General features: G+C 34.3%; 3 protein-coding genes across 6 annotated transcripts; 2 read left to right on the top strand and 1 right to left on the bottom strand.

Annotated features, from left to right (window-relative positions):
• The first annotated feature begins 10,862 nt into the window (after positions 1-10,862).
• Positions 10,863-14,551, top strand: LOC131660009 (serine/threonine-protein kinase AFC3-like). Of its 4 annotated transcripts, none has more exons than XM_058929120.1 (12): positions 10,863-11,159; positions 11,239-11,308; positions 11,519-11,545; positions 11,632-11,785; positions 11,894-11,942; positions 12,266-12,380; positions 12,562-12,653; positions 12,741-12,888; positions 13,402-13,466; positions 13,552-13,649; positions 13,788-13,893; positions 14,006-14,551. In XM_058929120.1, exons 1-12 carry the CDS (start codon positions 11,070-11,072, stop codon positions 14,141-14,143), a joined length of 1,152 nt encoding a protein of 383 aa, XP_058785103.1. In that variant the 5' UTR covers positions 10,863-11,069; the 3' UTR covers positions 14,144-14,551. The 4 variants fall into 4 exon arrangements, with proteins under 4 accessions (XP_058785103.1, XP_058785102.1, XP_058785100.1 ...); XM_058929119.1 differs by having other exon boundaries at positions 11,233-11,308; XM_058929117.1 differs by having other exon boundaries at positions 11,233-11,359.
• A 140-nt stretch (positions 14,552-14,691) lies between these two features.
• LOC131660007 (pentatricopeptide repeat-containing protein At2g20540-like) lies at positions 14,692-21,808 on the top strand. Its single transcript, XM_058929116.1, has 4 exons — positions 14,692-20,410; positions 20,538-20,586; positions 21,477-21,618; positions 21,771-21,808. The coding sequence occupies exon 1, from the start codon at positions 18,678-18,680 to the stop codon at positions 20,298-20,300; it is 1,623 nt and encodes a 540-aa protein (XP_058785099.1). The 5' UTR covers positions 14,692-18,677; the 3' UTR covers positions 20,301-20,410; positions 20,538-20,586; positions 21,477-21,618; positions 21,771-21,808.
• A 3,220-nt stretch (positions 21,809-25,028) lies between these two features.
• LOC131654723 (tRNA (guanine-N(7)-)-methyltransferase-like) lies at positions 25,029-26,497 on the bottom strand. Its single transcript, XM_058924668.1, has 2 exons — positions 26,318-26,497; positions 25,029-26,011 (listed from the first exon to the last, which is right to left on the bottom strand). Exon 2 carries the CDS (start codon positions 25,994-25,996, stop codon positions 25,250-25,252), a length of 747 nt encoding a protein of 248 aa, XP_058780651.1. The 5' UTR covers positions 25,997-26,011; positions 26,318-26,497; the 3' UTR covers positions 25,029-25,249.
• Between the last annotated feature and the right edge of the window lie 1,155 nt (positions 26,498-27,652).

Here is a 27,652-nt window from a genome sequence, read left to right as displayed (position 1 = left end):
CATTCTGAGTACTCAGCAAATCACTGTCCGTCGGACGCGACCGAAACGCATGATTCATTCTGGAAAGCATCAGCTTCACATTCAAATCAGCACTTAGCATCAAGGAGACCTCGAAATTGGTCTAATAAAAAATGATCATTCCTGACAAAAACCCTTGAATGGGGAAACCGCATATAGAGGGTTTTCCTAAAAACAGAGGCATACAATCAAGAATCCTATTGACTAGGGGCATATCTTTCAAGAATTCAAACATTGGGGCAAGGCATATCAGGCAAGACATGGTGGAATTCGAGTTCTCTCTAAAGGTCCCTCCTTCAGATTACGGGGCACGTCTCTCAAAATTTCTGATATTCGGGAAGTCACACTAGTATCACACAAGGAGCATTGTTGCGTAATTGATCTTCCCACGCCTGTACTATTTACGTCCCGCAGTGTGGGATCGGCATATATGCATAATTCTCATTTATTTTGAGAATCTCATTACATGACACATGCATCATGACATTGCATAAAACTAACGCTGCCTTTTCAGGTCACTTCATAATAAAAAGGATGTTATCATCCAATTACAGTGCAAATACGATCGTATCAACGATTCAATCTTAACAGATACAATTCTAATACCTCATTCCAAGTCTTTCTTCAAAGACAATCCAGAAGCAATCAAAGAATTTCGTACCTCTCTAGGTAGTCTTGTCCAAGACAATTATCCTAATCTTTCCAAGCAGTCTTGTGTAAGACGTATCCTGACCTTTTCTAGGTAGTTTTGTTTAAAACGTCCCACAACCTTTATAGGAACCTTTCTAGGTAGTTTTGTTTAAAACATATCATGCCCTTTATAGGAACCTTTATAGGTTGTTTTGTTTAAAACGTGCCATATCCTTTATAGGAATCTTTCTAGATAGTTTTGTTTAAAACGTATCGTTCCCTTTATAGGAACCTCTCCAGGTAAGTCTTGTTTAAGATGTCCCGTATCCTATCTAAGAACCTTTCCAGGTGATTCCTGTTTAAGACGTACCATAACCTGTCTAGGTAGTCCTGTTTAAGACGTTTCATATCTTTTTAGGAGACTTTCTAGGTGAGTCTTATTTAAGACATATCATGTCTTTCTAGGTAGCCTTCTTAAAATGTTTATCCAATCTTTTCTAAGACACACTTAGTTCTTTTAAAGAACTCCTCATTTAGTCTTCTCCAAGATACTCTTCCTAAGCATTGTTCAAAGCCTAAGCTTCTTCGCATCAACCTTCGATATACCCTATTCAGGAACCTCTTCAGGTAGTCTTGTGTAAGACATTACTTCCTCTCTCCTCAGATACAATCAAATGATCCAGATCTGAAAAGCATATGCTTTAGACAAATGCCCTGCCAGGGAAACAGGTGGCATCTATAAGCCCATCTCCCACAGAATTCCTTCCCTACGCAAGCAAATTTCAGGGCATTTCAGTGTCCAATCATCTTCTACCTCTTCGAGTTCAAGAAGATTGAACAGGGGCAGTTGTCATACCCCAAAATTTGCCTTCCATATTCTATTCACAATGATTCAAAGTTCAAGATTCAAATCCAAAGCCTTGCTCACTCAGTGATCCAGATAATCCACAGTCAACTGGTTTGACCTAAAAGTCAACCACAGTCAAAGCACAATCTAAAGCTCTCAACTTAGGGTCAACATAAAGTGAATAAGAGTATAACCATCATTTGATCAAAGATTGATCATGATTCCATTAATAGAAACTCAGAGATGAACAAATACAAAAAAGGTTCAAATTAGGGTTTCTTAGGAGAAAGTCAACCCAACTTTGACTGGGCATAACTTTCACATGGAACATCAAAAATTCCCCACTCAAAGCCTATTTTGAAGGAAATTGGATTCTCTACAACTTTGTCTCTCACAATCCAAGGCTAGAAATGCTTCATTTGAGAGGTACAAGGCAAAAGATTACATGTCATTTTCAAGCATCATTCAAAAGCAGTTTTTTGGCAAAGAGGATATGATCAAGATAAAAGCTCCAAATGAAAAATATGTTCCAAAGTGGCTTATAGAGGACATCTTGAGGTTTCCAAAAAGACCTAGAACTCCCTCATAGCCTAAAAATTGAGTGAGATATGCTTGATCAAAGTTGGGTGATTTTGGAGGACCAAATATGAAAAAAGAAGGTTCAAATTGAGAAACTTTGCAAATGGGCCTATGGTTTTATGACACAAACTTGGTCCACAAGTCATTAGCATGCCTAAAAACACTTGCCACGAAATTTAGCATTATATTTGATTTAATATGATTTTTTTATTTTATTTTAATGATTTAATTAAGATAAAAATCAAATATTTTGGTAAGGAAGATATATTGATTGATTCCAATCAATATTAATGACAAAATATATTGCAATTTTCGTGACAATTGGATTGAGAAAGAATAAGTGAGGTTTTGGCCAAAATAGAAACTTGTTATTCAAGAATAAAATCAAATTTCTCAAACATGGCAGGATTGGATTCAAAGGATTTGTGGGCTCTTTTCTAAACCTAATTCATTCCCCTATAAGTATTGAACATAAAGCATAGGATGAGAGGACGAATTTCTGAACAGAAACGCAAGCTCAAGAATAAAAAAAACTCACTCAAAACCAAGATTCAGTTTCAAAGAATTGAGGACTTTCAACAAGGTTTAAAGGTGGCAATAGCTTGCTAGTGGGATTCTGGAGGTGATTGGATACTCACACGACACCAACAACCCCAGATTATTCTCCATCGAGCCAAGGTATGTTGTTTCAAAATTTCGATCGGTTAGAGTAATTCAGGCATATCCATTGCAAATTGATTCTCTATTATGATTGTTCTAAATGATGTGATTGTTTCTGGGCAAGAAATTTATTGTTTATGTGGTTTTGTCGTGAATCACCATTGTTGAATAAATTAGGGTTCGTGAGTTTAAATTGGGGGTTTCTCATAGGGGTAAAATTAGGGCGAGATAATAGCATGGCTGGATTCGCAAGGTGAGGACGAAGGGATTGCATAGGTCGCGCCACATTTATACATGACCATGTTCTATTCGCTATTTCCCTGGTTTCAGTTTGCTACGAAGGGAATCCTAGCTATTTCGTAGCAAATGTTGCAGGTTTATCATAAATTCTGTGGAGAAGATGAGTGCGTGGCAACGTGATATTGGGCCATTTGAATCTCCGCGCGCATTTTAATGTGTTTTCTCTCTGCTTTTTTTTATTGTCATGAGTGCGTCCTCTTAACGCGTTTAGTGTTTGGTTGGGATGGTAAGTGAAGGTGCTGTCAAGGGAGAGGGCGTGGGTTCAACCCCTCACTCCCACATATATTTTTCTAAATTCCCCTATATGATCCTGTGTGTCTCATGTTGTGAGCCTCACCATAATCCCTCAACATCTACCCCTTAAATCATCAATTACCTAGATCCAGCGCCCTAGGATCAGTCACCATACTATAAACCCCAATTGTAACCACATTGAATCATAACCCTAATAAAACTTAAATAATTTTAATTATTTATTTATTTTAATTGAAATATATTTTTAATATATTAATTATTAAATAATTATTTTTTGAATAAAATAATTATATAATAGTTATATTAAAGATTTTAATTTGTTGTTCGTGCCGATTAAATCGATTAATCGCTATGGTCAACAATAATTTTAATTAAAATGCTATTTAATTAAAATACAAATTAAATTATATTTGATTAAATGGTTGCAACTATCTTATTAGTTGTGATGATTAATCCTTTCTTTTTTTTCTAACTTCAAATTTGTTATTCTTTTTAATCGAATCAATCGATTACGAGGGGTAACAATGCAAATCAATTAGTAAAATTATTAAAAGATATTCTAATTCGTTATTAGTAATAATCAAATCAATTGATTAAAATTGGTGACGGTGCAACTTGTAACACCCCGATATCCGCTGCACGCATCAACCGTGTCGGCCAACCGAGCATGTTATCGGCTTAATCAATAATCCCCCTAGGTCCGCTTATCGGCTGCCCAGGAAATATTGTTTTTGCCTCCCGCAGGAATTGCTAGTAGCTCAATTGGTAGCAGGAATTGCTATGAATATGTACTTAACCCCTAGGTACATGGTTCGATTCCTGCGGGAGGCAAAACAATATTTCCTGGGCAGCCGATAAGCGGACCTAGGGGGATTATTGATTAAGCCGGTAACATGCTCGGTTGGGCGACACCGTTGATGCGTGCAGCGGATATCGGGGTGTTACACAACTTCAAATCTGTTAACTATGGCGATCGAATCTATTGATCGTTGCGGTTAATAGTGCAAAACTAAATCAGGGTTGTACGCCCAAACCTCAAAAACACTTTTCAAACCTTTCAAAACCACAAGTTTCAAACTGCGGATTTTCATCCTCATTCAAAACTACGATAGGCCACTCAAAAAGCCTCTAAACTCACGTTCAATCCAATTTCAAACCTAAAGGGCGTACAACCCGTTCCACGAACTACGTTGACTCTGATTCTCCCTAAGGAGATACGTAGGCACTTGGCAACAAGGCGAGTCCCCCTCCCTAAAATCTCAATTTTCCCCTACTCAATATTTTAGCCATAAACCTTCACCTTAGATTCAAAGCCAATAGGAAAGGGTTGAGGGTGCCTAACACCTTCCCTCGACCTGAATATAGTATCTTACCCTGATCTCTTGATTGCATAGGTTTCCTATTCGCCTTGGTAGAATAGGTGGCGACTCTAATCTTCAAAATTTAGGGCAGGTTGCTACAACTACACACAAGAAGACATAAATTTTGCAAAGAAAAATAAATTCTTCCACAATTTCCTAGACAAGATGCCAGGACATGAGGTATGACATCCCAAGAACCCAAAAATAAACACATAGAAATCATGCTCCTCCCACTGAGCAAAACAACATAAATACACATAACACAACTCTTAATCACTTCAAAAGAGAACTCCACACACTTTCCTCATTCATACACTTTCCTCTTTGGTATTTTATATCCTTATCATTGCATCAAACCTATTATGATTAAATTTTCTAATGGCTCTCAAATCTTGTCAAAAGTTTCTGGCACAATCAGACTAAATTATAATTTGAGTATTTATAATGTTCTATGTGTTCTTTAATTCAATTGTAAACTCATACCGCATGTCAATTATTTTCTAATTACAATTACAATCTTATATTTGATCGTTACTCATATATCATCAAATAAAAACCTTCACTGAAGATGATTGTCGTGCCAGAGTTCAAAACAACTTGTACATTCTAGATTAAAATATCCATATTTTATTTGTTTCTAACAATAATGTACCAATTAGTTCTAAACCAATACTTTCATGTCACATTGTACTCTCCATAATGAAAGAAATATTTAGCGAAAAAATGAGCATTAAAGGTCCATTGTACACAAATTCGTGATGTTTGAAAGTTTGCCCCTTGAAACTGTTTCTGCTCATGAATCGAAATTGCAAATTCATTAATTCTCCAAGTTAAGCCATAATCATCCACGTATTTGGGACCTAAGGATGATTAGTGATGTTCAAGGATTGAAAACGACTAGAAATTGCAATGAATGGGTGTGTTTTTGACTAACTTCACTCACAAGTTTGCTCATGCTTTGCTTGCTCATGGAATCACACGCTTGGCAACAAATTCTCACACATATTCCATTCATTCACCTCAGATATAAATAAAGCAAGCCTACACTCATTCTCAAGCTTAAATAGCCCCTTAAACCTCTGCTCGAGCTCCAAAATTTTCTCTGAAATTCTCAGATCGGTTTCAATTTTGCAAGTTATTTTAGTTCAATTTATTATTTCTAATCGCGCCATATTCACTCTCTAAAACAAAAGTAACAAGGAGGAAGTGTTAAGACACTCTAAAACTCTCTAACCAAGTGTTCTAATTATCATCTTCGTCCACCACTTGGACAAGGTAGAAACGAATTTCAATCCAACTCAAACGAGATACCACAATGTAGCTTATGACTCACTAATGCTTTCCCTTAACTTACCTTGCATTGATAAATCATTTTAACCATTTCATTTTGATTTTGGTATTAGCGTTTTACTGAGCTTTTCTCTAAAATTCTCCATACTAAATTTAAATAAATGAATTATGAGCATATGGTTAGATTCGTGATGAGGTAACAGTCATAATTGTGGTGGTCTCATTCTCTAATGTCTCATTTTTCAAATTTCTTTTTATTTTTTTATTTCATTTTGATTTGATTTCTTTTATAAAATTCATTCTAAATCATATTTTACTCCCAAAAACCCCAAAGAATTTCTTTTATTATTTTACACCTTATTTTATTTTTTCACATTTTTATTTTATGTTTTACTATTTTTTATTAATTTTCCCTTTATTCCTACATTTGAATTGATTTAAATTTTTTTATTTTCTCCAAAAATTTCTAAAAATATTATGAACCTTTTCAGTTTTTTCTATTATTTTATTTTTTATTTATTTGTTGTTTTGAATATACTTTGGTTTTTTTCCTTTTATTTTCAATTTAAATATCATTTAAGTTATTTTTATTGTATATTATTTGTTATTAATGCATTTTATACTGTTCGACTGCTGGTGCCTTAGATCTTGACTTTTTTTAGCCATAAGCCTCATCAATATCAATGAACTTTGGGTGTTGATGAGGTTGAAGGAACCTTCATTAATTCAAGTCTACCAGTAAATGATTAATTAAATCATTTTTGGTACTTTGTGTTTGTGATAAATGTAGCAAAGAAAAATTGAGATCGAAACCATTGGTTTGACTAGCTCGTATTTTAGTGAAAGACACCACCGCGCTTTATTATTTCCGAAGGAAATGAGAAAAGAACGAAGTAAAACCCAAAGAAGTTTTTAAATCAAAACTAATAAAATAAACAAAGATTTTAGATTCGATGGTTGGTTATACAAAGGGAAAATATTAGCACCATATGTATCTATATTACTCTATAGAAACCTCTTTGAAAATATATATTAAAGTTTATTGTTATTGTTTTTGTTTGTGAAATTAGAGTGGGATGGTGAGAAAAGAGTTTTATTATGCTCGGCAAGACATCCCATTTTGTGCTTATTGTGCAATAAGGAAGGCAAAGCATTTGTTGTTTCCCTCAAAAGGATAATAAAGAGCCAAATGACAAAATGTTTTTGGGATGCTAAGTTTTACAAATACAAAACAAGTTTTTGAAATGCTAAGCTTTAGAAATGCAGAGCAAGTTTTAAAAGAGATGTAAGCTTTAGAAATGCAAAGTAAGAGTTGAAAATGCTAAGTTTTAGAAATACAAAACATGTTTTAAAAATGTATAAACTTTAGTAATGCAAAGAAAGATTTAAAAGAGGGAGTGATAAGCTTCATAAATGCAAAGCAAGGGTTTTGGTGCTAAGTTTTACATATACGAAGCATAAAATAAATAGGAGGAAAAGATATGAGTACCTTGAAAATTTTGGTCAATACTATCTCATTCATTTGGATTTGGTGACACAAGCAATATCAATGAGGAATCAAACAATCATATCATATATCTCAAGCAAGTATTAGTGGTGATCATCTCAAGTAATATGTGTGACTGTGAGATATGACATGTGTATCATGAACACAACCAAAGTATATTAAGTATAGACAAAGGTATCAATATATTCACAAGTATATAAAAGTTATGAGTAAAAGAAAGAACATGCCTCAACAAAGCCAAGCATCAAGGTTATAATCATATCAAGTATGTATGAATATTGATGTGCATGAACATGTAAGCAAGTATATATAGACATAATATTCTCATGGATAAAATATGAACATATGGTTAATTATCAACAATGGATGTCAAATCTATTAAGACAAAGAAGTCTATACAAAGTATATACACATGATACGCGCGTGCATGTAGATCAAACAAGTATGTATACAAAAGATCTAACAATGTATGATCAATCAAACAAATATGGACAACCACCAAGCAGACAAATCACATCAATAAGTATACAAACATGGTGAAGTAAGGACAACCATTTGTAAGTTTAAGTTACAAAGAATATGGTAATATTATCATAATATAAGCAAGTATGAGTATCAAGATATTATCATGGCATTGAGGGACAAAGGAGTATCAATAAGACACTGCATCAAAAGCAAGGGAAAATACCTCGATCAGATTAGGGTTTTTAGTATTTAAACAAAGCTCATTTACTTAAAAGTATACTAAACCCTAGGTAGAAATCCAAATTAATCATGTCATCAACATCAACTAAAGCACAACCAAAGCATATTATTGTCACATAAACACAAATGATCACTTAAGTAAAGGGATCAATCAAAATGATACTACAAAAGACCTTTAAAAAATCATACAAAAATACTTTATTTTGGAATTTTTTACATATTCACAAAATAGAGGGAATAAATAAGGAGAGTGCAAAAAATAATCTTAAAAAGATAAAATTTGCATATAGAAATAATTAAGAGAAATTGAGAAAAAAATGAATGAAACAAGTGATACAAATAAGGTTCTATGCATGGCTGCCAAGGCTTGAACTCAGGCCCTTAGTGTCAATGGTTTAAAATAATACCACTAGGCCACTGCGTGTTAGTGATAATAGTATCCCCTCAATCAATTGTATTTGAAAACAAGTCAGAAATACATGAAAATAAAAAAGCACAAAAAGTCTGGGGCGAGTGGGATTCGGACCCCGAGCCTATGGGTGACATGCGCGCTCTCTTAACCACTGGGATGGTGATACACCCGTTAATTTGAATGCAATCAATGAATTATATTTTAAATAAGCTTCTAAAAATAAAAAAATGGTGCTGATGAACTTCATCTTCAGCCTTGGGACAATTCAAATTTTTCAAAATTGAATTTCTTCATTTCTCAACCAAATGCAGTGATGTAAAAATCAAAGTCGCTAAGAATTTTACGTGTTCAAAAATATAGACATCATAAATTTATTTTAACTATAGCTCTTTAATTTCTAAAAAAAACCTCAAGAACCCTAAAACTTTAAAACAAAATTAAATGACAAACAATAAAAATCAATGGAAGATAGGTTAGGGGTTTTAATCTTCACATCAAAGCAAACATAATAGAATCAAGAATTGTTCAAAATGAAGTTCCTAACATTAAGTTCAAAGTCAAGAAGCCTTACCTTTGAAGTGAGTGATGGATATGGAGTTAGAGAACTTTTGGAAATGACTTGATGATTTTTACAGCTTCAGTGAGGTCCCAGGAACTTGCAATAATGCTCACTTTGAACTGAAAGTACGTCAATCTCTCTAACCACCTCGAGTTGCAACTTGAAGAAAATGAGATTATGAGATGTTTATGGAGGTGTTACATTTGGTGTTTAATGATTACAATTGCTTTTATATGGTTAAATTATATGGATCTGTGTAATTGCTCAATTATATGGATATTTGCAAGTAATAGGACCTGTAAAGTGAGATCTTGTGGTAAGGCTAGAGGATTGTTCATGAACTTGTCCAAAAAATGGACCTCTAATGCAATTTCATGGTGCCATCTTCCCAAATTCGTTTCTCATTGCTCGAGTATGATAATTTCATGCTCTTTGACTTTTTGGAAAGGTGAGATTACATACTTCAACTTTCATGTAGGTTGCTTGAAAAATTTCAACTTGTATCATGGAGATAATTGGTTACCAAATATGAAAAAGAAATTTGTTCTAACACTTAGAAAAATTTCTAAGTGTTGGAACATTTTGACAACCTTGAAATGCCAACTTGATCATTTCATAACTTTCAATCCATGCATTTTTTGGAATCCATCTCCTTTGGAAAAATTGTATTATGAAAGATTATCTTCAATTTAAGCTTTTGTATTATAAAGATTATCTTCAATTCTTTATGTGCAGTCTTGTGTTCATCCGTCGCGTCTTCTGCAAACGGTTTTATCCCTTCTTCCACAAGATACTGGCAACAGAACACAACCTTCATCTGCGTGCACCAATTCTCATAATTATCTCCTTTCAGAATTGGAAGGGTCGCTAGAAAGTGCCCACTCGGATGATTCATTGTCATCGTCATTCTTCTTGCCTTGAATCGATTAACCGGGGCTCTAAATACCAAATGTTGGAAATCCACCAAAACCTATGATGACTTTCTACCAATCTCAATGAACAAGATTGATAACACCACACAATAACGATGAACAATATAAAAGAAAGAAAGAAAGACAATGATTTTCTGCAGAGTTTCTCTCTACCCACAAATTATGGAAAACTTTATCATTCACTTGCAACTGCAAATTCTGTGAATACAACTCAATTGACTTGATTACAAAAATAGGGGTTACTCCCTCTATTTATAGATTTAGGTTAGCTTGCTCTCTAAGCCAAAAACCCAAAACTATAAAAAAACCCAAAATACCTATTTTGTAACTAAATCAAATCAAATCAAATATATTTTAGACCTAAATCAAATCTATCTAATTTAGATCTAAATACCAAAATCAAATATATCTAATTTAGATCTAAATCAAATATGTTTTTAACAATTTGTTTCCATACTTTAAAATCAAATCAAATCTTTTCGACATAAGAAATTACAATTTAACAACATGGTCGTGATTGGTTGGACAATGTATATTTTTTTTCTCATAATTAATTAGTTGAATAAAAGAAGAATTAAGATTTCTCAATTAATTTAGATAAGAGATTAATCAATATATTTTAATTAAGATTTCTCAATTAATTTAGATAAGAGATTAATCAATATATTTTATGTAAATTTTTTATATCATCGATACATTAAGGAAATATTTTAGACGCAATTAAATTAAAAGTCAAAAGTTACAAAAATTTACTAATAATTATGGTTAAAATAATGAAGTAGGATGATTTAGCGACTAGATTGTGTTGTCCTTACAATTTTATGCGATAAAAGAGAAAGTACAAAATGAGTAAACAGAACCCTAACGCCTAACGGCTTTGTTTCGTTTCTCCGTTCTCACACACAGGACCCGTATCTATCTCTTCATCTTCCCCACAACTATCTCTCCTCAATTTCTCACTCCATTTCTAATTTTTCGTAGCAGATATGCTTATCAACCATTAACTTTATCTGCATGCCAATGGGTTCTATCATGGAAAGGGAACGAACTCGGAAACGACCTCGTCTCGAATGGGATGTAGCTCCTCAACCTTCATTTCCGCAGGTTAATTAACCTCTTTCAATTTCATAATTCTTCATTTTTTTCCCGTATTTTGGTTGATAATTCGATATTCTAGTCACAGAGAATTTGCACGGTGGTTGGTGATGAAGGAATCGAGAAAAAGCATGCATCGCCTCCGAGAAGAAACGAAGGTCGGGATGGACATTATGTTTTCAATCTCGGCGAAAATCTCACTCCTAGATGTAAACTTTATTCATTATGATTATAAATCTTTGTCAATTTGGTTTTCTTTTTGATTTTCAATTCTATGCTGCTTACGTGCTGTTATTGATATTAGTTTTTGTAAGATCTAGCGGTTTGATTTTTATTTTTTAATATTTTTGTAAATTTTGTAATGACAGATAAAATTCTCGGCAAAATGGGTGAAGGTTAGCGGTCAAGTTGTCTCTGAATACAAGTTTAAATTTTTATTGTGACTCTGCTTGTGTCATTCAGCATGTTTCTAGTGCTGTAGGCACGTTTGGTCGAGTCTTGGAATGTTGGGATCGTCAAACAAGAGATTATGTAGCTATCAAGGTGATTAGAAGCATCCAGAAGTATCGCGACGCGGCAATGATCGAGGTTGATGTGCTGGAGCGACTTGTGAAGAGTGATGTGGGATGCTCACGGTATACTAACCTGCTAAATTTTGGTTATTTGGTTGTTTGTTTACTGTTTTTTTTGCGATAAGAGATGACTAATATAAATATTTACTCAACCACGATTATTGTTTGCAGTTGTGTGCAGATGCAGAATTGGTTTGATTACCGGAATCACATATGCATTGTAAGTAGTCTAATTATCTTCCTTTCATCAAAACATTTTCCGAGAGTTTGTCGTATTCAGTTAGTTTTGATAAAATTTGGTAGTGAGTTGAATACTGAATTGGATTAGGTGTAGAGGTTAATTTTGCATTATTTTGAAATTGGTTAGTTTTGTTCTCATAGTTTTCTTGTTCTTTAGTGCTGCTTATTTTTTAAGTTTGGAAAGGATAGGTGATTTATGCTACAATAGATTGTTATGTATACACATGTCCATGTGGGATTTATTCATAGATCTGGAAATTGAGTAGAAACATTCCTTTCAACGCATTTTAATGGTGTTATCAGGTCTTTGAGAAGCTTGGACCAAGCTTATTTGATTTTCTAAAGAGAAATAAATACTGCCCATTCCCTGTGGATCTTGTTCGTGAATTTGGACGACAGCTTTTGGAATCTGTAGCATGTCTGTGGATATTATTCTTGACCTCAACCGTTTATTCCTCATGTTTTATTCATATATCTCTTGGTTATAAATCAACATCTTTTTCCTTAGCTTTGCTTAGTTTGTCCCAGGATGCAGTGTATCTTTGTTGTGTCCGACTTACTTTGTAATATATATGTTTCTCGTGCATTGTCATATTCAGATATGCATGAACTACGGCTAATCCACACCGACCTGAAGCCAGAAAATATACTTCTTGTTTCTTCTGACTGTGTAAAGCTTCCTAGTTGTAAGGTACTTAGCGTTTTCAGATAAAAAAATAACTACAACCGTAGATTCGCTATAAAAATATATCTAATGAAAATTACTTGACTGGTACAGAGGGTTTTCTCAGATGAAACACAATTCAGGTGCTTGCCTAAGTCTAGTGCTATTAAGCTGATTGATTTTGGTAGTACTGCGTCTGCAAATCAGAGCCATAGCTCCATTGTTTCTACAAGGCATTACAGAGCCCCTGAGGTTATCTTAGGTAACGAAACATGTTTTTGGTTGGTGAGAATGTGTTGCTTTACTTGTTTGTCCATTCCTCTGTCCAGAGTAAATGTGTATCACAGTTAACATGTGCTTGAAGATGAAAATAGTGACTGATAATGAGAAATATTTTGACCTTTGAAAAATATTTCCGGTAGCTGCATATCACATCTCTGATTAAATCTTCTAAGAACTATTTCCCATTTTCTCTTATTATCTTGGATCTTTGGCGCTCACTTTATTGGTTGTTTTGAGCTCTTTGTAATGAAATGACTGATATTTTTCACATTTAGATTGTATTCTCTTGAAGAATACCCAATTATTATTTTTTCTTATACACTTCAGTGTCCATCTTGTTTCTTCTCTCATGTTGACATTATGAAAAAAAATATTGAAATGCCAAATCTATTTCTTCTTGATGATTATGGGAAATTATTAATAGACTGTTTGGCTGATCATATAGTTTTTAGTTGTTAATGTATTTTCTCATGCATGTGGAATGCTATTCCAGGTCTAGGGTGGTCAACGCCGTGTGATTTGTGGAGTGTTGGATGTATTCTTTACGAATTATGCACGGTTGGTCTTCCATCTGTCAAGATGTAAGCATGGTTTGTATCTGGAACAGCCGGTCTTAGCATTCTAACTAACATACTTTTGTCAGGGAGAAGCATTGTTTCAGACACATGAAAATTTGGAGCACCTTGCAATGATGGAGAGAGTTTTGGGACCTCTACCAGAGCATATGGTTAAAAAGGCTAAGTAAGTAATGAATTTTCAGCACGTACTCTAAATTTCTCTTTCCAGTAAACTAATTGTTTTGCGATACATCTAATTGAGTGCACTAAATTTATCTAGTAATATCTTTTAACTAATGTTTTCCTGACAATCAATATATAGCAAGGGTGCAGAAAAATATTTCAAGCGTGGATCTCGACTAAGATGGCCTGAAGGAGCTGTTTCAAGGGAGAGCATTAATGCAGTGAAGAAGCTTGGTCATCTTAAGGTTTGTTCTGTTCCTTTCTTCTATATAAGTGATTTTTGGCTTGATCTTAATAAATCAATTACAGTATGTGTGCATTGTAACTTGTAATGACCAGTTATTATTCTGTATGCAGGACATTATATCACGTCATGTAGAGTGCTCGAGGTTCTTGTTAATTGATTTATTACATGGCTTATTGACTTATGATCCGGCCAAACGTATTACTGCTCGCCAGGCCCTTGATCACCGCTTCTTTAGGTTTACAACTTAAGAAGTCGAATACCTTTTGTTGTGAAATGACTCCCATTTGAATTGTTATCAGTTGCACAGGCTAGCCCTGCCTTAAATGAATTTATTTTTCATTTATTGCTACTGGTTTAGTTGAGTTGAAACTTGAAAGTATATATTCTTATAATGATCAGTTTTATTCACAACAAAAACTGTATTTGCGATGGATGTGGTGTATGAGAACATTCTGCTGACAAATAGTTAATTGATAGAGGAATTATGTTGTGCTCAAGAAGGTGGAAAGTAAGAAAAGTATCAAGAACATTATGCCAACAATTTAGAATGTATTCAAACGCTGATTACTTTGATCATTCAGATGACACTCTGGTAAGCAAGGATCTATCCTGGGACATTATCATTTGAAAGTTAATATCCTAGCTATTTTTGCTCATTTTGAATTTGTGCATATGACTACTTTGGATCGATGCCCTGTTTACAAGTTTTCTTTGAATAAAAATAAGGCTGTGATTCTTATTAAAAAGCCATAAACTTATATATGTTAACAGTTATGTTAGTTTCAATGTAATGTATTTACTAGTATATTAATCATTTTACTCTGATTTAAGAATGTGATTAAGAGCAAAATTGTCACTAGCAGCAATGTTTACCCAGAATAGAGGGACTTCTCTGATACTAAGAGGGGCTTCTCTTATACTTCGTGACTATTCCTATCCTCATCATATATCCTACTAGGACCTCCTTGAATTGACTTATTTGAGGTTAGCTGATGACATAGGTTTTGTGAAGTTGTTTCGGAGAAATTATAGAAAAAATTATGACATTTTTTAGAATTTTTTCCAACTTATTTTCTAGTTTTTTCAAGATAGTTTATAAATACAACCTATAATATATGCAAAAACAATTCTATTTTTGTTTTACTATAATATAGAAATAACTAATGCAAGTTTATATATAAACAATTCAATTTTATTGACCTTGTTGTGGTTGGAAAACCTTCGTCCTCAAAAGAGATATCTCTTAAGAGAGACATGAAGCTTTAGCATAGAGAATGTTTTGGTCCGAGGATGCTAGGTTAGATTTGTTACAATAAAACGATGTTATCTCAGAAAATAAGGAGCTTGTTGAACTCTGGTACCTCATAGATCCTAACACTCTCAAATTGTTCAAAGGTGTGAGGATAGGGAATTTAAAAAGGAAGATGGTAACTTCATGTATTTTCATGTTTATGTTACAAGTAGGTTGAGGAGAAATGCTATCTTGGCTTTATATGTTGGCAATGTTTGTGTGAAGAGTTAAAAAGGTGCATTAGGAGGCTGTGAGGTTTTTTACCAATCACTTCTTAGAACCCTATATTGACATGTATTTTGGATGGGATTACCTTTTGGAATATCACTTTTGAGGACCAAATTGGCTTGGTTTTTCCCTTTCTTGCTGTTAGAGATTGACTTGGTGGTTGCCCAGTCAGGGGAATAAAAGTTTGGTTTCATGTGTGTTTATTTTGCTTTCACTGAAGTTATCGATGCTTCTTAAGGTGAATGTGGGTGTCATGTTTAATCATTTATTTGCATTGACAACATTACCTCACTCTTTTTCTCTTCTTATTTTCTTACATTGATTCCTAAGGTGGAATCTCCTTCATGTTTAGGTGAGTTGTGACCTCTATTAGATTGCCTGCATAAGCTTGTTGTAAAAGTTTTGGCTTCAAAATTGACTTCGATTATGGATAAGATAATTTCTCATAGTCCGTCGTTCTTCCTAAAAGGTTGTCTTTTGGTGGATTGAACGTTGAAATTGTTGATTTGGTAAGAAAATCTAAAAAGACTTGCCTTATTTTTAAAGTTGATTTCATAAAAGTTTATGACTTTGTTAGTTGGAGTTTCCTTTACTATATGTTGATGAGATTTACTTTTTTGTTAAAAATGGCATTTTTGGATTCGTGTCTGTTTTCACAAAGAAACTGGCTATCCTAGTCAATAGTTGTTTCGCTCAAAGAGATCAATATTTAGAGAGGTTTCAAGAACAGGGGGTCTTTAGTCTTGTTTATGTTGCTAGAAAACAATTTGGGTGGTGTGTGTTCGTAGGGTTGTAGACTTTGGTCTTTTTTTTTTCCCTTGTGTTTAAGGTGAAAACCTCATGCTTTAATGGTTTTCCATCTTCAATGCATTATACTCTGATTTTTTGGAGAAGCATATGTTGACAATATTTACGCCATTAAATATATTCTTAGGGTTTTTTAGCTTGCTTTTGGGCTTTGAGTAATTTTTTAAAAAAACATCTTAATCGGGGTTAGTGTGGCCTTACTGTTTTTGGTTATGACCTAAGGTTTTATTTTTTGCAAACAAGGGTTTATCCCTTTCAAATATCTAGGGCTTCCGATTGACGCTATTCCCCACTAAGAGTCAACCTGAAAGCCTATGATTAATTTTATCTCTATAAGACTTTACTCTCCGGGCAACAAGTATGTCAACTTGAGTGGTCGATTGGTCCTTTTAAATATTGTCCTCAATTCTATTTCCATTTTCTTCCTTTTTTTTTCTTCAAAATTCATGTCAAGGTTTGGAAGAGTTCGGTGAGACTTTAGGGGCGTTTCCTTTGGGGAAACAATGGAAATTTTAAAATTCCCTAAGGTGTCTCGAGAGGGGGTGTGTAAGCCTATGAGTGATAGGGTTTTGAATATTAGAGATCTATGTATGGTTAATTTGGTTCTTCTTGGTAAGTGAAGATGAAGGTTGTTTTATAGTGAAGGACTCTGGTTTCAAATTCTTCTTGCTAAACATGGATTAGGTAGTTCGATCTATTGTCACGGGTAGATCGTTTGGGTCAAATCCACCTCCCACGCGATGGAAAGGAATTTCCCTTCTTGGTTAAGACCTTCAAGATACTGCCGACTTGTTCATTAAGGGGTTTATAGAGGAATGTGATTAATGGGTTTTTCACCTTTATTGGGATGACCCTTGGCAAGACCATATTTTCTTAAGCATTCGCTTTCCAAGGCTACTCTGGTATTGACTCAGTGTACATGAAAAATTGGTCATTTGGGAAGCCCTATTAACAGGGTTTGGACTAGGAACTTAAGGTGAATGAGGGATATGTTTGTTTGAGAACTTGAGCTTTTAGGAAATATATTATCTTATTCAGAGAATTTTAGTTGCTTGTTAGATGAGGATATTTGATGTTGGTTTCCTCAATAAGAATGATATGTATTATGTTAAAGTGACTTATATCCATTGTTACGCATGTCTCTGCATGAGGATGACGTGGTTCTATGAGATGTGCAGGTAACTATGACTATGATTTTGATGATGATAAAACAATACAGCTAAAATAATCAAGAGCATAAATAAGGAAGAAACAAATTTAAGTTTATCAAAATGAAAAACTAAGAAAGTTTTGATGATGAGAGCAAAGATAGTGAATGCAAATATCAACATCAAATGAACTGAATTCTATGAAAGTTTACTTGATTCTACGCCTTAGAGTAATTTTATCTATTTATAATCAATAGTGTGTAATTAAGTTTGAGTAACTCTCAAGGTACTAAAATAATGCGTGCACACACATAATGATTTTACAAGCTTCTATTTAAAAATTTTCTTTAAAATTATTTATGGTCTTTATTTAATCGATTAAGAAGTGTCCTTACCAATAAGGAAAGTAAAAATTGATTAGAAATTGCATCTAATCAATTACGAAGTGTGTTCGCTCCCTAATCGATTAGAAACCTTTTGACTGATTATTCTTTAAAACTGATTGGTTTTCTCCCTAATTAAGTTAGGTCTAATCGGTTAGCACTATAAGCCAATCAATTAGAGAGTGACATCGGTCAATGGATTATTTGTTTTCTTGAAAAAAAAATTCTTCTATATAATGGAGTCTTTAGGGACTTTTCTAATCACGAAAATCTAATTTTAAACTCTTTTTTCTCTCTTTATATAAATTATTTTTATATATTTGTCATTATCTTACTGTCGAGAGAACAAAAAACATAAAATAAGAATTGTGTAATTTAATATTTGTTAAGATCGTGTTGTAATGGTAAATCAAGAGTTCAATTCTCTTTTGATATTATAATAGATATAAATGTTGCATAAGTAAAAGTTTGGTGTAAGGAATTTGTTGGGTTGATCCAAAATTCAAGTTGTCAGTCAAACGGTCAATAGAAAATTCTTCTGTTATTTTTTTACCCTTTAATTTTTACTCCTTCAATTCTATATTATATGTCAATTTTACTTTTTAAATTTATTAATTATTCAATGTATTTAAAAAAATAAAATTTGTGCAGTAGTATTTCATTTTTTAAAAATTGATCAGCTAATATCAAAATTTTCAAAAATCTACGTAAAACAATTCCCTCCGCTGTTGCGTTCTGTCATACTGAAATAGGGCCTATTTCTACCTACATCGAAGACTCCTTCGTTACATTTGCCTTGCAAGGTTAGAGTAGTAGCAAAACTTTCAGCGCCAGATGAATTTCCAATCAAAAAAACGTATAATTCCTCACTCCCTTTCCATTATCCTGCAATTATAGCAAACCCTCATTCATAAATTAACCATCAATGGCAACGATTTTCATAAGAGAACTCGAAAACCGTTACATAACCCCATTGAAAAACTGCTCCAACATAACCAATCTCAAGAAAATTCACGCTCACATCATCAAGCTCTCACTTTCACAAAGCAACTTTTTGGTCACAAAAATGATCGATTCATGCGACAACATTGGCCACATTGGTTACGCTACTTCTCTCTTTCAACAACTCGTTCACCCAAACATCTTCTCATACAATGCCATAATCAGAACTCACACCCACAATCGCCACCATTCTTTAGCAATTACTTTCTTCATACAAATGCTTGCACGTTCAAGTAAATCAGTTTTTCCAGACAAATTTACGTTCCCGTTTGTGATCAAATCGTGTGCGGGGATTATGTGTGGAAGTCTTGGTATGCAAGTTCATGGGCTGGTTTTTAAATTTGGGGTTGATTCGGGTAATATAACGGGGAATGCGTTGGTTGATATGTATACGAAATGTGGGGATTTGAATTTGATTAACGCGTGCAAGGTGTTTGAGGAAATGGGTCATAGAGATGTGATTTCTTGGAATAGTTTGATATTTGGGTATGTGAGATTGGGGCAGATGAAGAGTGCAAGGGAATTGTTTGATGAGATGCCTGTTAGGACAATTGTTTCTTGGACGACTATGGTAACTGGGTATGCTAGAGCAGGTTGTTATGCGGAGGCGTTGGGTGTTTTTCGGGAGATGCAAATGGTGGGGATTGACCCTGATGAGATTAGTATTATAGCTGTTTTGCCGGCTTGTGCGCACCTTGGAGCTCTTGAGGTTGGGAAATGGATTCATATGTATGCTGATAAAAACGGGTTTTTGCAGAAGAGTGAAATATGTAATGCATTGGTTGAAATGTATGCGAAGTGTGGTTGCATTGATGAAGCTTGGAGTTTGTTTGATCAGTTGGTTGAGAAGGATGTGATTTCTTGGAGTACAATGATTGGAGGGTTAGCTAATCATGGAAAAGGTTATGCGGCAATTCAACTCTTTGAAGAAATGCGGAAAGTGAGAGTTGCTCCTAATGAGATAACCTTTCTTGGTGTTTTGTTGGCTTGCTCTCATGCTGGCTTGTGGGACGAGGGGTTGAAATATTTTGATGTTATGAGGGAGGATTATGGAATGGAACCAGAAATTGAGCACTATGGGTGCCTTGTTGATCTTCTTGGACGCTCGGGACGCCTTGGTCAGGCTCTTGACACAATATTGAAGATGTCAATAAAGCCGGATTCAAGGATATGGAACTCTTTGTTAAGCTCATGTAGGATTCATCGCAATCTTGAGATTGCTGTCATTGCAATGCAACAGCTCATGGAGCTCGAGCCTGAGGAATCTGGTAACTATGTTTTGCTTGCAAACATATATGCAGAGCTTGGCATGTGGGAGGATGTATCAAATATTAGGAAACTCATAAGAAACAAGAGGATAAAAAAAACCCCGGGGAGTAGTTCGATTGACGTTAACAATGTGGTTCAAGAATTTGTATCAGCCGACGACTCAAAGCCATTTTCACAAGAGATCTTTCGGATTCTAGAAGAGCTGGCTTTACACCAAACTAGAACCAATGACTTGATGGAACTTGTCGAAGAAGATGCTGATACATGTTCACCGTAAATTGTGACAGTGCTTGTGTCATTCAGCATTATGCCAGTGCTATTGGTAGCTTTGGTTGAGTTTGGGAATGTTGGGACTGCCAAACCAGATACTGATATATTGCTAACGAGGTAATTATATGTGAAACTCACGGTACAGATGTTATACAGTAATATAATGACTGCTAAAATTTGTTTATGGTTTTATATATATATTAAGGGATGATTAATATTTATCCATCACAATTATTATATGTAGCTGTGTGCAGATCCAAAGTTCAATTGATTACGAGAATCACATATGCATTGTAAGTAATCTTACAATATTTCTTTCACCAAAATATTTTCCTGGATTTATCATAGTCAAGAAATTAGTTTTGATAAATTTTATACCGAGCTGAATTACTGTGAAAATGGATGTAATGATTGGATTTTTTTATTTAAAAATTGGTTAGTTCTTTTTCTCAATTTTATGTGTGCGTCTCTTTTATGTGTGCGTCTCTGTATGTTGTTTTGTTCTGCTTTTTATCTTTTAATTCAGGAAGAAATGGTAATTAATTCCCACTTAGGTTGCAAATAATTTGACTTTCCATGTCCAGCTATAATAGATTTGCATGTGTGCATATGTCCATGCGGTATGTATTCATAGATCTTGGAACTAAGCAGAAAAGGTCCTTTCAACACATTTTAATGGTGTTATCAGTTACTCCCTCCATTCTTATTTATAAATAAATTTTGACTTTTTAGATTCATTGCATAAATATTGTATTTGGATGATATAAAGACTAAATACATCATTTATTCAATGAATGTAAAAGGTTAAAATTTGCTTATAAATAGGAATGGAGGGAGTATTTGAGAAGCTTGGACCAACAACTTTCGGAATCTGTAGAATATAGCACGTCTCTGGATTGTTCTTGTTCTTCTACAAGCCTACAACTTTAGCTTGTTTAGTTTGTCCCAGGATGCAGTGTATCTTTATTGTGTCTTCTTACTTGTTTATCGTGCCTCTTCATCTTCAGACATGCATAAACTGGGCCTAATCCACACTGACCTGAATCCAGAAAATACTGTTTGTTTCATACTGGATATGTGAATGTTCCTATCTGGAAGGCATTTGAGATTTCTGCATACAAAAATAATGACATTTGTGGATTCATTATAGTATATTTATGTAAAATTATGTGATTTGATACAGAGGCTTCATCGGATGAAACACAATTCAGGTGCCTTCAAAAGTCTAGTGCTATTGAGCTGATTGATTTTGGCAGTGCTGCATCTGCAAATCAGAACCACAGTTTATTGTTTCTACAAGCCATTGCAGAGACCCTTATTCTTAGGTAACTAAATATGGATCATTGTCTAGCCGTTTCATTATATTTGAGTATCTAAATTTATGCAACAACTTTTAAATATATTTAGTTTCATTACATTTGAGTATCTTAATTTATGCAACAACAACTTTTAAATATATTTAGTTGACGTTTAGCAGGGATGCAGAGTTTTTTTTCTTTTCAAGTGGGGATCATGGCCTGAAGGAGCTGTTTCAAGGGAAATCATAAACGCTATGAAGAAGAATCTTGGTCATCTTTAGGTTTGTTTAGTTCTTCCGTTTCAGTTGTTGTTGGGCTTAGTCTTAATAAATCAATTAATATGTGTGTATTTTAACTTGTAATGACCATTTTTTATGCAGGACATTATATCATGTTACATAGAGTTCCTTATTGATCAGATTGTTTACATGGTTATTAACATATGATCCAGCCAAACATATTACTTCTTGGCAAGCTCTTGATCCTCCCTTGTTTAGGATTCCAACTTAAGAAGTCAAATGTCTTCGTTATTACAGTTTACTGGTTTTGACTATTTTGTTTGTAATCTTGGGTTCAAAGCGGGATTGCTACATTTTCGTGAGAATGTGTGGACCATTACGTCAATAAATAAAAACTTAAGTCAACTGTCTTTTGTTATGAATAACTCATTTTAATGATGATCAAGTTAAACAGGCTACGACTTTGCTTTGCTCATTCTTTTCGTTCTGATATAATGTTTTGATCATTCTTTGTTTTGTTTAACTAACTGTGTTTGCATTGGATGTATGAGAACTCCATTCAATATCACAGTTATTTTTAAAAAGAAATTGATTTCAACATTACATACTAGAGCCTAGCCCTATTCTGGAACTTTAAAAGTAACAAATTTAACTTCGCTGAATATTTGATAGCTGACAAGATGTCATTTTATCTATTTTATTTTTAAAACTTGTGTTAATTTTATTTGTTAATAAATTTTTTTTAAAAAATTAATGGTTGGAATTCGGAGAAGATACAATGTTAATTAGAGTCATTTTAACTCTTTTTGACATTTTTATTATTTTTAGAAATTCAAGATAATTTTCAATTTAAGAAAAATAAATTCATTGAGTACCCCAAATATACCAATAGGCTATCTACCAACAAATAGAGCGGAGCTGCAAAATTTCGTAGCATTCGAGCAACCCAGGGTCATTATCCCACCCTCAAAAGTGCTAGCATCAACCGCAAAGTATGCACGTCCCTGTTGCTCTTTTCTTCCTGCAGAGCTTCACCAGAAACTACACCCCCCAATAGTATGCCATTTATTGAACTCCAAAACACTTGCAAGAGCTTCCTCCACAACCCGCACCAGCGAAGACTCCTTGAACTGGTACAACCTTAAATTCCTGGCCAACCAAAGCTTGTAGACCAGGGTGCATAACAGTTGAGTACTAAATAAGTCTCCACATGAAAGGATACTCAATAGCCAATCATTAAAGTCCAGATCAACAGGGATTCTATAGCTCAACATGAAAGAGAATAGAGTTTGCTTAGCAAACTCACAGTCCAGAAGTCTGAATGTTTTAGCTGCCATTGTATTTTGTGAATATTGTGCAATGCAATTGGAGGATTTAGTATATCAACATGTCAAAGTTGAGAGGCAATATTGAAATTACTTTGGATGCATAAGGCATAAAAGGTTGACAGTACCTTTTTTATGCATGTTTTCTAGAGTCAGTACCTTTTTTATGCATGTTTTCTAGAGTCAGGCACTAGCAACAACACTATTGGAGGCATGGTGGCAAAGATTTGACCCAAGAGGTAGTGATATGAAAGGCCTGCACCAATTTCTTTGCATGTAAGGTTGTACATCCTACGATGTGGCCATATTGCTTATAGTAATTCTAGTGCAGTTGCGAGCAATATGGTCAAACTTGAATAGGCATGGCAACAAAACCGGTACCCGCGGGTACCCACCCGAATCCGCTCCAAAGTTGATAGAGAAAACCCGTTTTGATTGGGTTCGGGTTTGTATTTTCCCTATTACAAAATATGGGGACGGGTCGGGTAATTGTGACACTAGTACCCACTCCGAACCCGCCCCATTTATTTCATTGTGTATATTATTATTATTATGTTTTTGATAATTTAAAATATTAAATACGTGACCAAAATTTTGATATTTTAATTTGTATTTATTATTTAAAATATTTGAAATGTATGTATGAATTTTTTTGAAATTGTTTCATTTTATTATTTATAAAGTAATTTAATTTTGGAAAAAATAAGTATTTTTATTAAAAAAATTGATTTCACTAAATGGATGGTGGCGGGGCAGAAAAATACAAACTCAACCCAAACCCGTTTGAGTCGGATTTGAGTTTTAATTCTCCATCTCCGTTTGAGTTTGGGAAAGAAAACATAGATTGTTTGAGAATTCGGGTTTGGGTTTGGCAAGATAATAACCGTCGCCGACCCGCCCATTGCCATCCCTAAACTCGAATCAAAAGTCTGCTTTGACAAAATATTAGGCTATGTCAAGTTCCAACTTAAATCTTTTGGTATTTCATTGTTTTGGTTGTAAATGTGCCTCACATAATCCCACCTATCTTTAACACTAGAACAAGAACACAAATTATTAACTATGTGAGGTTCAATGGAAGTGAGGTTCCAATATATAATTTAGGCATCAAATGTCTGTCATGCCTCGAGTACACTCTCAGCTAAATGTGTTGAAGTACCATCTTTATGATCCCACATCTTTTCCTTTCACGCACATCTTAAACTGAAACTCTCAAGCAACGATAACTTTTTCTAATAAGATGAGTATATAGAAAGTTCTCTTTTTCTATGAGGAAACAACAGACCTAGAATGTCAAGATGAATACGTCGAATAATAAGAATCAGAAATCGTGTTGATTGAACACAAGACTGGTGATCAAAATACTATGAATAGCGAGACAAAGTGACCGAAACAAGACCGTACAATACTGATGTGCAAAGAACAAAGAGTGACACCCACTATTGTTACATTAGTGGTGCATATTGTTAAGTTTTTCTTAACCAAGACCAGAGTACGCTGCTGGAAGGGAAAAGAAGATCACGAGACAAGCAAGGGCTCTTGATACCAATTCAAAGTAAAGTTTGACTTAGATATCTTCTCATTTTCTGTTCCTCCATAAAGTAGTACATACTCAATAACTATACTTATATGACATAATCACTACAAATAATTACAAATACATTCTGATTTGAATTCTAATTATATACAGCCTTTTAAATTATATAAAATACGATAGAAAACTAACCCTTATTGATAATGCAAGCCATAGGAAAGAGTGTACTGATGATAAACAGAAGCCAAGCAAGTAGTAAAGGATAAACAATAAATGAATAACCAGGGAACTTCATAGTGTTCACTTTGCAAAAGTGAATAATCATATTGAAGACAAATCTTAATGAACCAAAACTGCTGCTATGACAAATCGAAAAATGTTTTACATCCTGAACTACACTCTGCAAGATAATTCCGCTTTCAATCGAATAGGTTCTACTCAACATGAAATGAAAATTAGTACATATATAACAAATGAAGAATGCAAAGACCATATGATTATGATTCTTCTGTAGCAATATTTCTTTGCATTCCCAGTACCTTAGATTAAGCAATCAGCGTCTACGATATCTGATCAGATCGCGCAATGCGTCTGAAAACAGCTTGGAAAGTTTGTCCATCATTTCTAGCAACCTTTTGGCCTTCTTCAGTAGCAGAGGTTAAAAGCTTAACAGCTGGATCTGCTTCAAGTTCTTTCTCAGTCAATGGTTCAAACAGAGGGTGATTCTCCAAACACGATTTCATCCATTCCCCAAGCTCTTCCACGTCTGTTATCGTGTATATAATTCCACCAACCTCAAGAACATAAGCATACTCATCTAGTAAGAACGGGCTAATAACCCGACGACGATGATTCTTCTCTTTAAAATGAGGATCAGGAAACAGGAAAAACATCTTCGAGAGTTGTGCTTTCTCAAAGTGATTCGGAATGTACTTCATCGAGTTAGTTCGGACCACAGAAATATTTTGGTATTGACCCGGATTCGCAACCCTTAAAGATAAAATCCGTTCCTTTACATACTCGGACACTTTATCTCTAAGTTCCATTCCAATCATCAGTGTTTCCGGGAACAAAGTCGAGAGACTAATGAGCAGTCCTCCAAAACCACAGCCAATATCAGCAAACTTGATCTTTTTGGAACTATCAGCTTGAGGATAATGGAGAGAATAGTCAACATGAGCGGGTGTTAACGGCACAGGGAAGTGGGAGTCGCTTAACGGGTTGCTGTGAGCTCGTGCTCTATAGAAGCGCTTTCGCGGCAACCCAGTTGATTTGCTGAATGTTGGATTTGTCCTAGTATCAGACATGTCTGTTTATTCAAACTGCAGCATAGTTGAATCAAGAATCTTGAGAACAAATAGACAGTGATGATTGATAAAGGAATATATTTTCTATTACAACAAATACAGAATTATAAATACTAAGCATAAACTTTGAAAGCATAAAAATCAGCAAGAATTATGACAAACATGTGGTGTGCATGGCCACAGAACACAACGAAGACAACGTTATATACTCGATTGGTACTATAATGCTATGTCGATGACAAGGTACAAAGATTGTAACGAAATGGTTATAGAGAATGATAAAAATAATAGATCGAAATGAGAAAAAGAAAAGTGAGTTACCTTATGATAGGAATAACAGAAGGGTTTTGAATTCTTGAAAGGTTAAATTGAACGCAGAGAGTTTGCGGAGATTCGGGAGGCAGTAGTTGTAACGGCGACGACAGAGTGAGGGCAGTGAAGTCGAATACAGCAGAACAGAATTGAACAATGTGCTTGGGCCTCAATATTACTCGGCCCAATATTAACCACCGTAAATGAATTGACTTACATTTTGGGATTACCTTTCCCACCCTAAAGCTACACCTTTGTGAAAAATCAAAATTATTACTGGAAGACGAATATATATTTTGTACACCTCCTTCACATGCAATTCATTTGCAAGTGAATCAGATCAGGGCGGAGTTATAGCTTAGCGAGCCCGGGCACGCGCCTGGGCTCAACTCCTCCTTTTGTTATATATTTTCCACATAATAGTTGATTTTTAGACAATACTAAGGGCGAAATTAGTAAATTTTAGAAAAAATTAAAGGCAAAATTAATAAAAAATAGGGTGTAAATTTTTTGGACAAAATTAAGGGTAAAATTAGTAGAAACATGATGTAAAATTAGTAAAATCAATGTGTAAATTTTTTGCTCGGGCTCCCTAAAATCTGTGGCTCCGCCATTGAGTCAGATCCTAATTTTATGTCAAAAATTAAGATGAAAATGCATCTCCGTATAACTTACGAAAATGCAAATCTGACGGGTCATCAAACTCTTCTCCTTTCTCATTTCCAACATACTCTTTCAAATTTCTACTCTCAACACAATTAATCAAAATGCTCAACATCAAACTCACATTTGGTAAGTTTTTAATTTCTTTATATGTTTCATTTTTATGTACATGCATTTGTAGAAATTGAGCGTTAGATTGTGTATGTAGTTTATATAGGTTATTTAACTGAGCAATGTGTTTGATGAGTAATTTAGATGAGCAATGTGTTTTGAGAAAGTTGGATTTCATTGCATTTCTGTAAGTTTTTCATTTTTTCTGAGTTGCAGGTCAATACTTAAATGCATTTTTTGTATTTGTTCAAAATTTGATTTTTTTAGAAATTCGGATGTGCATTTCCAAAAAAATTCTATCTGCATTGTTTGGCTTGATTTTCATCGTGTTTCATCCAAGTTTGATTTTTTCTACAATGTAATGTTTGTGTGGTTTAGTTATAGGCAACATGGATGATAATCAAGATCGAATGAGGCTTGATAAAGTGTCGCAACATGCATCGGTTCTAGGGAAAAAGCACGACCCTCGTAATTACCAGTTAATTCTAGTTCGTTAGATGCAGAGACATCAACTTCTAAGATTCATGCATCTCGAGTTTCGGCTTCCCGGAGGACGTTGGTGTCACCTCC

The sequence above is a fragment of the Vicia villosa genome, linkage group LG3 (assembly GCF_029867415.1).
Source record: "Vicia villosa cultivar HV-30 ecotype Madison, WI linkage group LG3, Vvil1.0, whole genome shotgun sequence".
Taxonomy (NCBI): Eukaryota; Viridiplantae; Streptophyta; class Magnoliopsida; order Fabales; family Fabaceae; genus Vicia; species Vicia villosa.
The sequence above is the reverse complement of the archived record's forward strand: the minus strand, read 5'-3'. Positions and strand labels throughout refer to the sequence as shown.